Here is a 19,025-nt window from a genome sequence, read left to right as displayed (position 1 = left end):
CTTAGCCCACTGTGCAAACCATTAGGCTACTCTTCTATTTCTTGAAACATGTTTAATTACTGTTTATAGTGGACATAACTGACCTGGCACATCAAAATTTATTTTCATTAAACTTTTTTTTGTTTTGTTTTTATTCAAGGAATTCCATGTGTCAAGTCCTGGCTTTCTGACCTTTTTACAATCAACTCTCCTACCAGCCAAACATTTTTAAATTAGTGCTCTTTAGCTTCTTATACATACACACACAACTAAAATAGCTTACTTTCCTTCCTATGCTAATTTCTCTTCCGCTGATGATTTCCTTTTATCTATGTTTATTAATGCTTTATATACCGCTTCTACTAAATAAAGTAGAAAGCAGGTCATAATTCTCAAACAAGAACGAGAGAGAAATTAATGCCCTATTAAAATAGGACAGAGTAAGCACACACAACACACACATCCAAATAAGAGTAGCTGAATTGTCCAGTCAGGAAAAGTGTTCTCACACTGAACCCGCAAAGCTAACTGCCGAATGCCTGCTCAAAGTAATAAGCCTTGAGCTCCGCCCTCCTTTTCTTACATAAGAACATAAGTATTGCCATGCTGGGACAGACCGAAGGTCCATCAAGTCCAACAGTGGCCAATCCAGGTCACAAGTACCTCACAAGATCCCAAAAAAGAACAATACATTTTATGCTGCTTATCCAAGAGATAAGCAGTGAATTTTCCACAAGTCCATTTTAATAATAGTCTATGGACTTTTCCTTTAGAAACTCATCCAAACCTTTTTTTAAACCCCGCTAAGCTATCTGCTTTTACTACATTCTCTAGCAACAAATTCCAAAGTTTAATTACACGTTGAGTGAAGAAAAATGTCCTGATTCATTTTAAATTTACTACTTTGTAGCTTCATTGCGTGCCCCCTAGTCCTAGTATTTTTGAAAAGAGTAAACAAGCGATTCACGTCTATTTTATAGACTTCTATCATATCTCTCCTCAGCTGTCTTTTCTCCAAGCTGAAGAGCCCTAGATGTTTCAGCCTTTTCTCATAGGGAAAGCTTGCCATCCCCTTTATCATTTTCGTTGTCCTTCTCTGTACCTTTTCTAATTCCACTATATCATTTTTGAGATGCGTTGACCAGAATTGAATACGGTATTCAAGGTGCGGATGCACCATGGACCGATACAAAAGCATCATAAAGTCCTCATTTTTGATTTCCATTTCTTTTCTATCTTTTCTAATAATACCTAACATTCTATTTGCTTTCTTAGCCGCCGCAGCACACTGAGCAGAGGGTTTCAACGTATCATCGATGATGTCATCTAGATCCCTTTCCTGGTCGGTGACTCCTAACGCGGAACCTTGCATTATGTAGCTATAATTTGGGTTCCTCTTTCACACATGCATCACTTTGCACTTGCTCACATTAAATGTCATCTGCCATTTAGATGCCCAGTCTCGTAAGGTCCTATTGTAATTTTTCACAATCCTCTCTTGCTATTTAACAACTTTGAGTGTCGCCAGCAAATTTAATTACCTCACTAGTTACTCCCATCTCTAGATCATTTATAAATATATTAAAAAGCAGCAATCCCAGCACAGACCCCTGGGGAACCCCACTAACAACCCTTCTCCATTGAGAATACTGACCATTTAACCCTATTCTCTGTTTTCTATCTTTTAATCAGTTTTTAATCCAGAATAGAACAATACCTCCTATTCCATGACTTTTCAATTTCCTCTGGAGTCTTTCGTGAGGTACTTTGTCAAACGCCTTTTGAAAATCCAGATACACAATATCGACCAGCTCACCCTTACCTTCTTAATCTCGACCAACATAGTCATCGAAATTTGCCTATTGAATGTTGTGCTGAGTCATGAATAAAAAAAAACATGCACTGTAACAAAACCTGCTTCTTTGAGAATACAAAAATCTGCTTCCTCAGACAGCTGAACAAAAAGACCAAAAAAGCAAATATATAATAAAATTTATACTTTAACATTTTGGGGGGGATGATCCTACATAATAACTTCCAACATCTTTCAACAAAACATGGTACACAGACATGTTTGCCTAACCTAAATAACAATTTTACTACTCATTCAAATCCACAAAGGATTCAGAAATATTGGAGAAGCACTTGCTACAGGACAGACATTCAAGAGACTTGCTCTTCAAAGAATAAGCCAAGCTATAAAGGTTCCACTCTCTTACAGACTACACACAGGATTCTAGCATACATATCTGCCAGCCCTCTCGTGCTTCATAGCTCAGCATTATTCTTTTAACCCCTTTGATATCTGAGCATCGTTGGCAATATCCTAAATTCACCTCTTCTGCACACTAAGGGAAAATTAGGTTCTTACCTTGGTAATTTTTTTTCCTTTAGTCATAGCAGATGAATCCATTACGAGTGGGTTGTGTCCATCAACCAGCAGGGGGAGACAGAGAGCACTGAAAAACCATAGTGCCTCATGGCCAGCTAGCTCCATCTGCCTCTTCAGTATTTGAAGCTTCCAAAGCAGTGTTATACCGCAAAGCATAATAACATGAACTTTCCTCACAGCGGATGAACGCCCCAAAACTGGAGCTATAATTCAAAGGAGGGAATGAACTCATCCTCCTGTAACTGAACAGAAATCCTGAAGACTGTTTTCCAACTTCTCCCAATGAGGGAACATATCTACAGGAAAAACTGAACATAAAAGTACCATAAATCACATAATGAACCACTGAGGGAGGGCTCATGGATTCGTCTGCTATGACTAAAGGAAAGAAAATTACTAAGGTAAGAACCTAATTTTCCCTTCCTTGTCATCAAGCAGATGAATCTATTACGAGTGGGATGTATCAAAGCAATACCTAGATAGGGTGGGAACAAGCCACTCCATGCACCAGCACTTGTGCTCCAAAATGCACGTCTCTCTTGGTAGCCACATCCAGCCTGCAATGTCAGGCAAACGAGAGCTTAGAAGACCAAGTAGCTGCACTACATATCTCTTGAAGAGAGAGTGCTCCAGTTTCAGCCCAAGAAGAGGAAATCGCTCTTGTGGAATATGCCTTAAAGGCTTCAGGCGGAGGCCGGCCAGATAGCAGATATGCTGAAAGCTTCTTTGAACCAACGGGCTATAGTGGCCTTAGACGCTGGAGACCCTCTGCGCGGACCTGACAAAAGAACAAAAAGATGGTCAGAGGTCCTGAAGGCATTTGACATGTGCAGATATTGCAACACAGCCCTTCGCACATCCAGAAGGTGCAACTGCCCATAGGCTTCTGGAAACTCCTCTTTAGAAAAGGAGGGCAGGAAAATAGGCTGGTTTAGGTGAAACGCTGAAACCACCTTAGGCCTGAAGGAAGGCACCGTACGTACCATTACTCCGGACTCTGAGAATTGCAGAAATGGGTCTCGACAGGACAGCGCCTGGAGCTCAGATACACGTCTCGCCGATGTCATGGCCACCAAAAAGACCGTCTTTAAGGTCACATCCTTCTCCAAAGCTCGCCTAAGCGGCTCGAAGGGCGAACACTGAAGAGCCTTTAAAACTAACCCCAGGTTCCAGGCCGGACACGGAGCCCGCACGGGACGACGGAGCCGAAGCACCCCTCTAAGAAACCGTGTCACATCCGGGTAAGCAGCCAGAGAGAAGCCAGCGACCTTCCCTCGAAAACATGCTAAAGCTGCCACTTGAACACGCAGGGAATTATAGGCCAAGCCTTTTTGTAAACCATCCTGCAAAAAGTCAAGTATCGGCGAGACATAAGCCCGCATGGGTGTGATCACTTTAGAAGCACACCAAGCCTCAAATTTGGCGCCAAATCCTGGCATAAGCCACGGAGGTGGAACGCTTGCGGGCCTGTAGGAGAGTGGAAATGACTTTACTGGAATATCCCTTGTCTCTCAATTGCGCCCTCTCAATAGACATGCCATAATACCAAAGCGGCAGGCATCCTCCATGGTCACCGGGCCCTGTAACAACAGGTTCGGTACCAGAGGTAACGGCAGGGGATCCTCTACCAGCATCCGCCAGAGGTCCACATACCACGGCCTCCTGGGCCAATGAGAACCACCTCTCCTTGGTGGGCCCGAATCCGGTGGAAAGACGATGAATTCGGTCTTGGACATGTTCAGTTTCAGGTGGCGGTTGGACATCCAGGCAGCAATGTCGAATAAGCAGGCTGATACCTTTGCCTGGGTCTCCGCGGTGATGTCTGGTGTGGAGAGATACAGCTGGGTGTCGTCCGCATACAGATGATACTGGAAGCCATGAGATGAGATGAGGGAGCCCAGGGAAGAGGTGTAGATTGAGAAGAGAAGGGGTCCAAGGACAGATCCCTGGGGAACACCAACAGATAGCGGGATGGGGGTGGAGGAAGATCCATGGGAGTGAACTCTGAAGGTGCGGTGGGAGAGATAGAAGGAGATAGGAGGAGAACCAGGAGAGGACAGAGCCCTGGAACCCAAATGAGGACAGTGTGGCAAGGAGTAGATCATGATTGACAGTGTCAAAAGCGGCGGATAGATCGAGGAGGATGAGGATGGAATAGTGGCCTCTGGATTTGGCAAGGAACAGGTCATTACAGACTTTAGAGAGTGCTGTTTCTGTCGAGTGAAGAGGGCGAAAACCGGATTGAAGTGGATCGAGGATAGCATGAGAGGAGAGAAAATCAAGGCAGCGGCTGTGAATGGCACGCTCAAGTATTTTGGACAGGAAGGGTAGGAGGGAGATGGGGCGGTAGTTGGCGGGACAGGTAGGGTCAAGTGATGGTTTTTTGAGGAGAGGTGTGACTACGGCGTGCTTGAAGGTGTCAGGGACAGTTGCAGTGTAGAGAAAGAGGTTGAGGATATGACAGATGGAGGGGTGACAGTATGAGAGATAATGTTAAGTAAGTTGGTGGGGATGGGATCAGAAGAGCAGGTGGTGCATTTCGAGGAGGAAAGAAGGCGAGCGGTTTCCTCCTCGGTGATGTCAGGAAAGGAGGAGAAAGAGGCCTGGGTTGGTTGGTTGAGGGAGAGGGTTGAAGGGTGAAGAGGAGGAGATGGCTTGGTAGTGAATTCAAGGTTGATCTTTTGCACCTTGTCGCGGAAGTAATCGGCCAGTGATTGAGGAGACAGCGAAGGGGAGTGGGAGCAAAGGGCACTTTGAGGAAGGAGTTAAGGGTGGCGAAGAGACGACGGGGGGTTGGAGCTGAGAGAATTGGTCAATTGGGTGTAATAGTCCTGTTTGGCAAGGAATAGGGAGGAGTGGAAGGAGGATAGCATAAATTTGTAGTGAAGGAAGTCAGAATGGGTGCGAGATTTCCTCCAGAGGCGTTCAGCAGATCGGGCGCAGGAGCAAAGGTAACGGATGCAAGGGGTCAGCCAAGGCTGGGGATTAGTACGCTTTGTGGGACGGGAGATGGATGGTGCGAGGGTGTCCAGAGCAGAGGAGAGAGTGGCATTATAAGCAGAGACAGCCTTGTCGACAGACTCGGAGGACATGATGGAGGGGAGGAGATTAGAAATACTAGAGGATAGGGTGGGAGGGTCAATAGCCTGGAGATTCCTGGACGTAGTGGTTAAAGTTGGACGGGGCTGAGGGGGGGGTGAAGAAGTGTGAAGGTGATCAGGTGATGATCTGAGAGAGGAAGAGCTGAAGCGTGGAAATTGGAGGGAGAGCCGGAAGAGGAGAGGACAAGGTCAAGACAATGGCCATCTCTGTGAGTAGGGGTGGTGGAGCATAGCTGGAGGTTGAAGGAGGATGTTAGGGTGAGGAACTGAGAAGCGTGAGGGTCGGATTGGTCATCATCGTGTATGTTAAAGTCGCCGAGAATGAGGGACGGAGATGAGGGTTCAAGAAAAACGGAAAGCCAGGCATCGAAGTCGGTGAGGAAGAAAGAGAGGAATTTATTAGGGGGGCGGTAAATGACTGCCACTCTGAGTGGCAATGGGTAGAATAGCCGGATGGAGTGTGCTTCAAAGGACGAGAAGCAGTGAGACTGCGGTAGGAGGAGAGGTTGGAAACTACAGGAAGGTGAGAGTAATAGCCCGACGCCTCCACCGCAGCCAGTTGGGCGGGGAGTGTGGGAGAAGAGATAACCTCCATGACAAAGGGCAGTGACTGAGGCAGAGTCGTCAGGGGAGAGCCAGGTTTCAGTTAGGGTGAGCAGTTGAAGGGAACGAGAGATGAAGAGATCGTGAGTGAAGGGCAGTTTGTTGCAGACTGAGTGGGCATTCCACAGGGCACATGAGAAGGGGAGGGAAGAGGGGGGGAGGAGGGGAATAGAGATGAGATTGGAGACATCATGGAATCGTTTGCATGGATAGGAGGAGGACAGGTGTGGGGGGGGGGGGGGCCTGGGTTAGGATTAATGTTTCCTGCAGATAGCAAGAGGAGGAGCAAGAGAGTGCGGAGGAGAGTGGGGGAGGTCGGGCGACGAAGACGGGATGCACTTAGGAGGAATGGTGATGGGTTAATGGCAGGAAGGAAGTGTTGAAGGTTAAGAGCTAGGAAGGAGGAAGGAGACACGAAGGATGGTGAGGTGGTGAGGGATGGGGGTGAATGGGGTATTGCCGTAGCGAGCAGGACGGGAGGGGACATGGGTGGGCAAGGAGTTCTAGCAGTAGACAGCAGTAGGGGGAGGGGGAAAAGATTAGGAAGGGACAGGGCAAGGAAGAGAATGTGGACGGGGGCCATAAGTAATGATTGCGGTGTAACAGGTGTATGTGTAGTGACTGAGGTGATAAGCAGATAGATAGAGCGGAAAAAGCTGGATTGGAGGCTTGGAATTGGTGGAATTGATGGACTGGAGAGCAGGTAGGTCAATGCCTGACAAGTTAGCAAGCAGGCAAGTAAGGCAATGGCTGCCAAGCTAGCAGGCGGGCTGGAGCAAGCTGGTGCAGATGGACAGGAACGAGCAGGGAGAAGCTGGAGAGCAGGTAAGTCGATGGCTGACAAGTTAGCAGGCAGGCAAGTAAGTCAATGGCTGACAAGCTAGCAAGCGGGCTGGAACAGGCTGGTGCAGATGGACAGGAACGAGCAGGGAGAAGCTGGAGAGCAGGTAAGTCAATGGCTGACAAGTTAGCAGGCAGGCAAGTAAGTCAATGGCTAACAAGCTAGCAGGTGGGCTGGAACAAGCTGGTGCAGATGGACAGGAACGGGCAGGGAGAGGCTGGATCAGGCGGGCTGGAACAAGCTGGATCAGGCAGGCTGCAACAGATGGAGCGGAGGGATTGGAGCAAGCAGGGGGAAGCTGATCAGGCAGGGAGAGGCAATGGCTGACAAGTTAGCAGGCAGGCAAGTCAATGGCTAGCAAGCTAGCAGGTGGGCTGGAAAAGCTGGTGCAGATGGAGAAGCAATGGCTGACAAGGTAGCAAGCAGGCAAGAAAGTCAATGCCTAACAAGCTAGCAGGTGGGCTGGAACAAGCTGGTGCAGATGGACAGGAACGAGTAGGGAGAAGCTGGATCAGGCGGGCTGGAACAAGCTGGCCCACTCCTCGAGAAAGAGGGAAAGTCGTCCTCCTATCACAGGAATCGAGGAGGGGGCCGGCACACCATCATTGAGAGGGTCGCCCTTCAACTCCAGGTCTAGAGCCTGTTGCTGCGGAACGTTTGTCCGAGAGAAAGGAGTTCCTCTGCTGAAAACAGGCACGCGAAGTGAACCCAACAGAACTCCCCGGGTGGTACCTTCTAACTTCACAGAAGCGAGGTCTGTAAGAGGAGGGAACCGCCTGACCCTTGGAAGAAGGCCGTGGTATCCTCGGGTAAGCGCTGGGGTTTGGCATCCCCCAGGCCTTTCACAATTTTCTCCAACTCCTCACCAAACAGGAGAAGGCCTTGAAAGGGCAACTTCACCAACCTTTGCTTAGAGGCCATGTCAGCTGCCCAATGCCGTAGCCACAGAAGTCAGCGAGCCGCCACCACTACAGCCATATGTCTAGCCGACGATCTGACCAGATCATAAAGGGCGTCAGCCAAAAAAGACAAGACTGACTCCATCTTCGGTGCCACCTCCGAAAGGGGCTCCGCTCCATCTCCGGGCTGTTCCACTGCCTGTTGTAACCAGGCGAGGCAGGCTCGGGCAGCGTAGCAGCTGCATGCAGACACCCGTAAGGATAGGCCTGAAATTTCAAAGGACCGTTTCATAGCTGCCTCCAGGCGACGGTCCTGCATGTCCTTCAGGGCAACTCCTCCTTCCACTGGGAGGGTAGTTTTCTTTGTCACAGCCGTGACCAGGGCATCCACTTTAGGCACTGCTAGGTGCGCCAAATGTTCCTCACTAAGAGGATATAATTGCCCCATAGCCCTGGCGACTTTCAAAGGCCCCTCGGGGTCAGCCCATTGAGCCGTGATAAGCTCTTGGATGGAGTCATGCAAAGGAAAGGCTCGAGCAGGCTTCTTAGTACTTGCCATCCTCGGATTACCGGAGGAGGTCTCAGTACTCCCAGGGTCTTCTATAGAGAGAGGACCTGCAAGGCATCAGTAATAAGCGCTGGCAGCTCATCGCGGTGAAAAATCCTCACCACGGAAGGATCATCTGGATCCGGTGGCAATCCTGCACCTTCTTCTGGCTCTCCAGACCACGAAGGCCTGCCAGACGCCTCAGAGTCCTCACATCCCAACCACGGGGGAGGGGGGGGTGTGCCACTCTCTGAAGGGGAATCCACCCTTCTGCGCTTGTCTTGCAGCCATCCTGTCAGGGGAAAACGCGCCTGACGGTAATCCAAGGCCAGACTCCACTGGAGGGGATACAGAAAGCAGGGCCGATTGAGACCCCTGCGGGTGAGCTCTTTTTAACATAAATGCATTATGCAGCAATAAAACAAATTCAGGGGAAAATGGCTCACCCTGGCCTCCCGGTTCCAGTCTGGGGGAAACAGCTCTTTTATCAGCCTCCACACAAGGCGCCCCTCCAGGCTCCAACCCCTCCGCCTCAGCAGGGGTCGCGCCATGCTGTTCCAAAATGGCGGCTGCTGCCAGCTCCACAGAGCGGGAAGAAAAATCGCTCGCCATGCTCGGGCCGGCTCTACCGTCTGAAAAGCATGCATTACAGAGCCCCACTGCAGATTTGCGCTTGCCAGAAACAGAACAGCGCTTAACTTTCTCAGCAGCCATCGCCGAAAGCGGCGGAAATTCAAAATGGCGGATTCGCGCCAAAATCGTCCCAAACGCGGGCCCTCCCCGAAGGAGCTAAAAAATGCTCTTACCTCACCAGACTGAGTCTCCAAGCTCCAGTCACGCTGCACAATCAGAAGAAAACCTCTTTTCTGGGATCGCAGCGCCAAACGCGACGTGACTTTTTTTTTTTTTTTTTTAAACGCTGTGAGGAAAGTTTGAGGTAACAGCAAAAGAGGCAAATTTCCAACTCCGGAGGATCAGTAGGCAGGGAAAGGGCGAACCTATGTGCCTGCATCCACAGCGTGGGCAAAGACAGGGACAGGGCTTGCCTATTTGTCTACTTCCACATCGGGGGCCGGGTAAGGCAGGGAAAGGGCTAATCTATTTGCCTTTAAAGTGGGCACCATCAGCCACAACACCCCTGCTACAACTGGCAAAAGCACAGGAGCCACCCCAGGCAGATTTTCTGAAGGAGCTTGAACAAGCTGCAACCACCCTGCTGGGGAGATAGAGAATACTGAAGCGGCAGATGGAGCTAGCTGGCCATGAGGCACTATGGTTTTTCAGTGCTATCTCCCCCTGCTGGTTGATGGGCACAACCCACTCGTAATGGATTCATCTGTTTGATGACAAGGAATTTACAGTTTATTAAAACTTGGTATACCGCCCAGGCTGACTCGCAGATCAGGGCGATTTACAATCTAAAATAAATGTTTAACATAAATTTTGAATGGAACTACAATATAAATGATAGGGCAGGTTCTAGCACACATCAGTAATGCCAATAAAACATTGCGTTATCCAATTTAAACAGTATTGTTTCAACCTTAGTGGAGGGGGTTTGTCATTAATTAATCCTTATCAATACCCAGCTCCAATCACTCCTTATCAGTGTCTTTTATATAGTACTTAAAGGGTATTGGATCCATCAGATAATCATGTCACCACCATTCAGGCTATATATATAAGCCGGTATTTCATTATGTTGGGCATGTATTCGTCATTGATCCATGTTTTTCAACATTTTAACTTTCCAATTTCAGCTAATAAATTTCAACTTTTAACTTTCAATATTCAATCTTATAGCCTCTAGTGTACTTAGCTTAGACGAGCTTTCACTGTTTTTTTTTTTTTCTTTTTTTGTTTCCTTTAAGAATTGTTATTCATCTCAGACACCTCTTCTAATCCTTTTGGATTAAAAGAGGTCTCCAATATGAATAACAATTCTTAAAAGAAACAAAAAAAGAAAAAAAGAATAGTGAAAGCTCGTCTAATCTAAGTACACTAGAGGCTATAAGATTGAATATTGAAAGTTAAAAGTTGAAATTTATTAGCTGAAAGTGGAAAGTTAAAATGTTGAAAAACATGGATCAATGACGAATACATGCCCACCATAATGAAATACCTGGCTTATATATATAGCCTGAATGGTGGTGACATGATTATCTGATTGATCCAATACTCAGAACCCTTTAAGTACTGTATAAAAGACACTGATAAGGAGCGACTGGAACTCTTTGTCCTACTTTTACCCACAATAACCTTTCTCCCTTCCTTGCTCAACCTTTCCCAGTGTCAATGGCTATCTTGTGCTGCTGCTGCCACCTCCTTCATGTTCACGCTCCCAATGCAGATACTTTTTTCCCTCATCACCAGGAATAAAGCTACATTTTATGGTTCTGAAGGTAGGATACTTAACAACATTAAAATATTCAACAAGCTGATAAGCACTTTTACTGGTCATTTGACCACTTTCAATAAAGACATTAAGCCTCAGTGATCACCTATTTATCACTGGCTATAAACAGGACCCAATGGCCCATGATTCTGTGGCTGTGGGAAAAGTTGAAAAATCTGGCCCTTCCTGCACAATTACCCATTCTCTACAGAACTGCCATGGGAGACTGGGTGCTGCAATATAGGTAATGCTGGCAGAAGGGTCAACAACAACTCATCTCTCTTCCCTCACCTATTTAGGATAGTGGCAGTATTGTCTCTGGCTACAAACAAATAAATAAATGCCCCCCTTCTCTGCTGCCAGGCCCCAAATGACACACTTTGAACTGCAGAAAACTATGGTATCTTGCATGGCTCAAAGTACAGGAGAGGAAGCCGTCTGAAATACCACATTCCCTCTGTCCTCCACTAAAAGTCCAGCTGGGTTGGGGAGTGATATGGGAATAAAGAAGGGTGAGTGATAGCAAGGAGGAAGAAGAGTGAATAACAGAGAACATGAACAGGCAAGATTTAAGGCTGTGGGGGAGGAAAAATGTGAAAGGAGACAGAAGCAAGAGTGTGAAGGGGTCAGATATGCTGCAAAAAGAGTAGGAAGAATGATAAGCAGAAGTGTTGTAGGGTGAGAGGATAAGGAAGAAGGGGAGTATGAATGAAAGGATAGGAAGGGTGGAGGTGAGGGTACTGGGGACTGTGGAGATTGAAAACGTCAGGATATAACTACTACTACTACTATTTAGCATTTCTATAGCACTACAAGGCGTACGCAGCGCTGCACAAACATAGAAGAAAGACAGTCCCTGCTCAAAGAGCTTACAATCTAATAGACAAAAAATAAATAAAGTAAGCAAATCAAATCAATTAATGTGAACGGGAAGGAAGAGAGGAGGGTAGGTGGAGGCGAGTGGTTACAAGTGGTTATGAGTCAAAAGCAATGTTAAAGAGGTGGGCTTTCAGTCTAGATTTAAAGGTGGCCAAGGATGGGGCAAGACGTAGGGGCTCAGGAAGTTTATTCCAGGCGTAGGGTGCAGCGAGACAGAAGGCGCGAAGTCTGGAGTTGGCAGTAGTGGAGAAGGGAACAGATAAGAAGGATTTATCCATGGAGTGGAGTGCACGGAAAGGGGTGTAGGGAAGGACGAGTGTGGAGAGATACTGGGGAGCAGCAGAGTGAGTACATTTATAGGTTAGTAGAAGAAGTTTGAACAGGATGCGAAAACGGATAGGGAGCCAGTGAAGGGTCTTGAGGAGAGGGGTAGTATGAGTAAAGCGACCCTGGCGGAAGATGAGATGGGCAGCAGAGTTTTGAACCGACTGGAGGGGGGAGAGGTGACTAAGTGGGAGGCCAGCAAGAAGCAGATTGCAGTAGTCTAAACGAGAGGTGACAAGGGTGTGGATGAGGGTTTTGGTAGAGTGCTCGGAAAGAAAGGGGCGGATTTTACGGATGTTGTAAAGAAAGAAACGACAGGTCTTGGCAGTCTTCTGGATATGAGCAGAGAAGGAGAGAGAAGAGTCAAAGATGACCCCAAGGTTTCGAGCTGAGGAGACAGGGAGAATGAGAGAGCCATCAACAGAAATAGAAAACGGGGGGAGCGGGGAGGTGGGTTTCGGGGGGGGGAAATGAGAAGCTCGGTTTTGGTCATATTTAATTTCAGGTGGCGTTGAGACATCCAGACAGCAATGTCAGACAAGCACGCTGAAACTTTGGTTTGGATGCAAGGTGAGATATCAGGGGTAGAAAGGTAGATTTGGGAGTCATCAGCATAGAGATGGTAGGAAAAGCCATGGGATGAGATTAATGAACCAAGGGAAGAAGTGTAGATAGAAAAGAGGAGGGGACCAAGAACAGAACCCTGAGGTACGCCGACAGGCAGAGGGATAGAAGTAGAAGAGCATCCACCAGAGTGAACATTAAAGGTGCGGTGGGGGAAGTAGGAAGAGAACCAGGAAAGGACAGAGCCCTGGAATCCAAGTGAGGACAGGGTATTGAGAAGTATGCTGTGATTGACAGTGTCAAAAGCAGCGGAAAGATCAAGAAGAATGAGGATGGAATATTGACCTCTGGATTTAGCCAGTAATAGGTCATTGGAGACTTTAGTAAGCGCAGTTTCAGTTAAGTGGAGAGGGCGAAAACCAGATTGTAGTGGGTCAAGAATAGCATGTGATGAGAGAAAATCAAGGCAGCGGCGGTGAACAGCACGCTCAAGTAATTTGGAGAGAAAAGGAAGGAGGGAGATGGGTCAGTAATTAGAGGGACAAGTAGGGTCGAGTGAAGGCTTCTTAAGGAGAGGTGTGACCACAGCATGTTTAAAGGCAGCAGGGACAGTCGCAGTGGAAAGTGAGAGGTTGAGAATGTGACAGATAGAAGGAATAAGAGCAGGAGAGATGGCATTAAGAAGGTGGGTGGGAATGGGATCAGAGGAACAGGTGGTACATTTTGAGGAAGAAAGGAGAAGTGTAGTTTCCTCAATAGTAACTTCAGGAAAGGAGGAAAGGGAATGAGGGGAAGGAGAGAGAGAGGAACGGACTAGTGGAGGGAGAGGTGGTGAGGTAGAGAAAGCAAGGTTTATCTTTTGAACCTTGTTGTGAAAGAATTCAGCAAGGGTCTGAGGAGATAATGAAGGGGGAGTTGGGGGAGGGGGCACCTTGAGGAGAGAGTTCAATGTGGTGAAGAGAAGTCGAGGATTAGAGCCAAGAGAGTGGTCAGTTGGATATAATAATCCTGTTTGGCACGTAAAAGAGCAGATTGGAAGGAGGTCAGCATGAACTTAAAGTGTAAGAAATCAGCAAGGGCCCGAGATTTCCGCCAGAGGCGTTCGGCGGAGAGGTTACAGGAACGTAGGTAGTGGATATTAGAAGTCAGCCAAGGTTGGGGTTTTGTACACCTTACAGGGCGGGTCATCAAAGGTGCAAGAGTGTCTAAAGCAGAGGATAGAGTATTGTTGTAGGAAGAAACAGCCTCGTTGACAGACGTGGATGGTGCCACAGTAGCGAGGAGGTTTGAAACATGGGAGGATAGAGATGAAGGGTCAATATCGTGAAGATTCCTAGATAAATTAGATAAGATAGGACGGGACTGGGAGGGAGGAGATTTAAGTGTGAAAGTTATAAGATGGTGATCGAGGAGGGAAGATCAGAGGCAAGGAAACTAGAGGGTGAACAGTTGGAGGAGATGATGAGATCAAGACAGTGACCATTTTGATGAGTGGGGGAGGTGGAGCATAGTTGGAGATTAAAGGACGACGTTAAAGCGAGTAACTTGGAAATATAAGAGTTGGAAGGATCATTAGCAGGAATATTAAAGTCACCAAGGATGAGAGATGGGGAGGAAGGATCATGGAAGAAGGCAAGCCAGGCGTCAAAGTCACTGAGAAAGGATGAAAGGGACTTATTAGGGGGACGATAAATGATCGCTATTCGAAGAGGCAGAGGAGAGAAAAGGCGGATAGAGTGGACTTCAAAGGAGGAAAAACAGTGAGATTGAGGTGGAAGAAGGGGTTGAAATCTGGAGGAGGGAGAGAGAAGTAGTCCAACACCGCCCCCACGGCCAGCAGGGCGAGGAGTATGTGAAAATAGATAACCGCCATGGCACAGGGCTGCGACTGAAGCAGAGTCATCAGGGCAGAGCCAGGTTTCTGTTATGGCGAGCAGATGGAGGTGATGCGAGATAAAGAGGTCCTGGATATAGGTGAGTTTGTTACAGATAGAGTGGGCATTCCATAGGGCGCAAGAGAAGGGCAGAGAAGAGGAGGGGAGTAGAGAAATAGAGATGAGGTTAGAGAGGTTGCGGTGAGATCTGTAGAGTTGGGATAATAGTTGGTGAGGGGGGCCAGGATTAGGATTGATGTCACCGGCTGAGAGTAAGAGAAGGAGTAAAAGAGAGCGGAGGAGAGTAGGAGAGGTGTGGCCATGAAGGCGTCGAAGGTGAGAGGTATTTAGGTGGAATGGGGAAGGCAAAATGGACGGAAGAAATAGGTGGAGATTAAAAGCCAAGAGGGAGGAAGAGGGTAGGAGAGAAGGTGAGGTGATGAAGTTGATGGATGGGCAGTGAGTTCCTGTAGCGGAGAGAGGTAGGGGGTGAGGGAAAAGATTAGGAAGGGACAGGGCTAGGAAGAGAATGTGAATAGGGGCCACAAATGACTGAGGTACTTTAGCAACTGGGAAAAAGATTAGATGTAAAGAGAAAAATGCCCCGCGCCATTAGGCTGATTGCATGATTGAGGGCACCGAAGAGGATGTGGTGAGTGAAGAAACGAATCTGTATATATCATGGGAAGGATGTGAGTTTATCAACCTGCCTCCTCCTGATCACAGATACCTTTTTTAAATTCTTCCTATCCTTCCTCTTTCTCCATCTCCATCCCTCCTTCTACTCTTTCTACCTAAGATCTCATCTCCTCCCTTTCCAGCAAGATCCTACTTCCCTCAAGAAAGAAACAAACTGAATACAAATGCACCATGTAATTTCAGAACCCTGTCTCAGAACCTGCTTGAGCTGATGCAGTAAACTGTGGACAATGACTAGTTTATGAACCTACAAGTCTGATCTGACCAATCTTGAACATTTATGCAACAGTTTTATTTATGGCAAGCATCATGAATAACAAATTGTTACTCTTTTGCTTCATAAAAAATAAAGTTACTCAACATGCTAACTCCTTGCAAAGTAACTGAGCTCCTTCAGGAACTGAATCATCAGAAAAACAATTAACAAGTGTTGCTGTTTGAGTCTCCTACTGTTTAAGACTCTCACCACAGACATATTTGGTTGTGAAGACAGTGAAATAAGACAAACAATCAGATCTCACAAAGCTAAATTCACTAACAGTTTTAAAACACTAATATGCACAACAGTAACACCTATTATCTTACCGTAAAGCAATTACATTAGCAGCAAGGTTTTCATTAATCCATTAAACATGCTGACCCTGTTCCAGGGGCTTTGTCAACAAATGGAGCAATCTGATTAATTGAATTCTGCTGATAGTTTATCATTCACAAACTGCTCTGCTCCAAGCATTAAGAACGTACATGAACATCCTCTTAACTGCAGCTAATACCTGTCATACTTTCATCCACTGTAACAGTGACATTTCATTGTACGTCTGGGTAGCTTAAGTCAAGATAAACTTCCCTTCAGCTAGTAACTGAGCTTCAAACAGCACTACATACCTCAGACTCCTTGTCACTTAGAGAGCCCAAGCTTCCAAAACTGTGATTAGAACTTTCATTATTTGTTGAAGCCTGCCAAGAAAGCAAAACAAAAAAATATATATATATCAACTTGTGTTAAAGAAAATATCATACATATCTGTTAATAATGTTGGTTAATTGTATGAGTAGCTGCACAAGAGTAATTCTTATTTCTTTTTTGGGGAAAATCAGATGCTCATTAAGATAACTCAGGCATCAAAATCTCTTCTGCATTATAAACAGACCTTTTTAGCACAACAATTAGCAGGTCCAAGACACTTCAAAACCACCCTCAAAGGCTAACCAAAATAAAATAAAGTTACTTACCCGCATCAGGTATTCTGAAGACAGAAGGACATCCCCACATGTATACAATATCATCTGACTGAGCCCTGAGCGGAAACAGCTCTCTAGTTTTACTCGAGCTTTTGAAGAGAGTTGTACCACACAAGTGCATGCCTTTCTGTCTGTTGCTGTTGTGCAGGATCTCATTAGATACCAGAATTAACTCCAAGGGAAGAAAGAATGGTATGAGAGAATATGTATCCTGTCGCCCTTGGAGAACAGCTGCTACAAGAAAGTAACTTCTGCTTGTCCTCCGAAAACAAAATAGATATTCACACATGTGAGACTCCCTAGCTATAGTCTGCAATCAACAATAAAAAGGAATAATGAACAAGTCTCACAACAAGCAAGGTCTAACAATAACATGCACAAAAAAAAAATCCAAAAAACTGTGTGCATGTTGGGGGGCAGGAGGTAGCAGCCTGGAACAGAAAATAACTGGGTCTAGCGATGTGTAGTTGCATTCTAAACCCCAAATAATTTCTGGAAGACTGTCTTGTCAATCCAACTGTCACATCAGAAATCCTCTTCCAAAACAATGTGATGTGAATATGTGGACTGAAGACCATGTTGCAGCTCTAAAAATCTCTATGGAGGCCGATCTGAAGTGGGCTACCTGAGCAGCCATAGCTCTAACATTATGAACTGTGATATAAGAACATAAGAACAGCCATACTGGGTCAAGACCAATGGTCCATCTAACCCAGTATCCTGCTTCCAACAGTGGCCAGATATGAAGTACCTGGCATAAACCCAATCAGTAGCAACATTTTATGCTACCAACCCCAGAGGAAGCAATGGCTTCCCCCATGTCCCTCCAAAGTTTGGCCTGCTTGGGTGTAAGTGAAGGAAATGCAGTCTGCTAGCCAATTTTGAAAACGTGCTTGCTGATGGCAGCTCCCATTGGCAAACACACTTTTTGGCTCAAAAGAAACAAAAAGCTGGATGGATTTTATATGGACTTTAGTCTGCTACAGATAGATGGCCAAGGATCCCTTACAGTCCAAAGTATGCAGAAGTGCTTTCACCTTTGTGGGCATGAGGTTTTGAAATGGTTGGCAGAACTACTGTCTGGTTAAGACGGAACTCTGACACTACCTTAGACAAAAAAGTAAGATGTGTGTGCAAGACCACTCTTATAGAAAAACTGAGATAAAAGAAAAACTTAATGTAAGGTGAATCAGCTACTAGGCTCTGGAGTTCAATGACCCTTCAGGCTGAAGACCACCACCAAAAGCAAGCCTTTCCAGGTCAGGTACTTCAGAAGGTAGGTATCCAGTGGCTCAAAAAGAGCCTTCACTAGCTGAGATAACCAACATTGAGAGCTGTTGAAGGCTTAATGGGAGGCTTCAATAGAAGCAAGCCTCACAGGAAGTGAACAACTAAATGAATGAGAAAGAATTACCTTCTACCTGATAAGCACCAACTGTACCAAGCTGAATCCTAATACAGTTGGTCTTCAGACTGACTCTCATAAACGTAGAAGGTATTCAAGCAAATGTTTGTGAGGGAAAGGAAAACAGACCTAAGGCCTTGCCCTTGCACCAAATGGCAAACTTCCTCCAAGTAAAGCTATAAGACCTCCTACTGGAAGCTCTTCTTGAGGCCAACAGAACCCAAAACACACCTTCAGGTAAGTTCAGCAAATCAACCCCCAACCTCACAACATCCAAGCCATGAGAGTTAGGAACTAAACTGTCAGGATGTAGAAGGATTCCCCGATAATGAGCAATCAGTGGTGGGGGGAAAAAAAAAATTCCGCTCTCCAAAATTCCCTAACAGAAAGCTCCAAGAGAAGAGGAAACCATATCAGAATCATGGTCCTCCAATCCTGCGTGAGTTTCAGAAAAATTTCACTATGAGAAGTATTGGGAGGGAGGGAGGGAAAGAGTCATACTGTATATACAGAAGCCCCCCCCCCCTGCCCCAGTGGAAGAGAAAGGCATCTGCTGTGTGATCCTAGTTTGGGGCAGAACTGAGTGAGCTTTCTTGTTGTACTAAGTGGCAAAAATCTATTGAGAGGGTGTTCCATTCTTGAAAGATTTTGTGGCTACGCTTTTATCTACAGACCACTCATGAGGTTGCAGAATCTAACTCAGTCTGTACACCAAACAGTTGTCTTTCCCTGCTAGATATTTGGTTCTGGGGGACATCCTGTGCAAGATGGCCCACTTCTATATTCTATTTCTCAACAAAAGGTATGAATCCCTACCTACATGCTGATGCAGCTCATTGCAGACTGATTGTCTGTCTGGATTAAAGTTACCAGAAAGACTTTAGAAAGTTCCAGATTGCTCTCAGCTCTAGGAAGGTTATCTGATTAATCTTATCCTAAGCAGAGCAGAAACTGAGTGTAGAGCCCATCTACATGAGCTCCCCAGCCCAGGCTGGACGCATTTGTTGCTAGGACTTTTTGAACTTGGGAAATCTGGAAAGGGACTCCTTTCACCAGACTGAAATGAACCATCCACCAAAAGTTGTGATGGATATAACATCCAAAAGTCTCCCTGTGGCTTATGTTCACAGGGTAGACAGGGTCCATTGAGCTTGCCTCAAACTAAGGTATGCTATGGGAGTTACAAGAACTGTGGAGGCCATGTAGCTAAACAACCTCAACATTTGATAAGCTGATACTTGCTGTCTCTTGTGCACTTCCACTAGTACAAAGCGTTAAAAT

The 19,025-nt window shown here is 46.3% G+C and overlaps 1 protein-coding gene across 2 annotated transcripts in view; it reads right to left on the bottom strand.

Moving 5' to 3' along the window:
• Positions 1–19,025, bottom strand: part of TLK1 (tousled like kinase 1) — a 342,919-nt gene that overhangs the window by 259,241 nt on the left and 64,653 nt on the right. For both annotated transcript variants that reach the window (XM_030209141.1, XM_030209140.1), the window contains exon 3: positions 15,983–16,054. In XM_030209141.1, the coding sequence (XP_030065001.1) occupies positions 15,983–16,054 (72 nt within the window). The remainder of the gene's footprint in view (positions 1–15,982; positions 16,055–19,025) is intronic.

Source organism: Microcaecilia unicolor, chromosome 7 (genome assembly GCF_901765095.1).
Source record: "Microcaecilia unicolor chromosome 7, aMicUni1.1, whole genome shotgun sequence".
NCBI classification, from domain to species: domain Eukaryota; kingdom Metazoa; phylum Chordata; class Amphibia; order Gymnophiona; family Siphonopidae; genus Microcaecilia; species Microcaecilia unicolor.
This window is presented reverse-complemented; position numbering and strand designations above follow the sequence as displayed.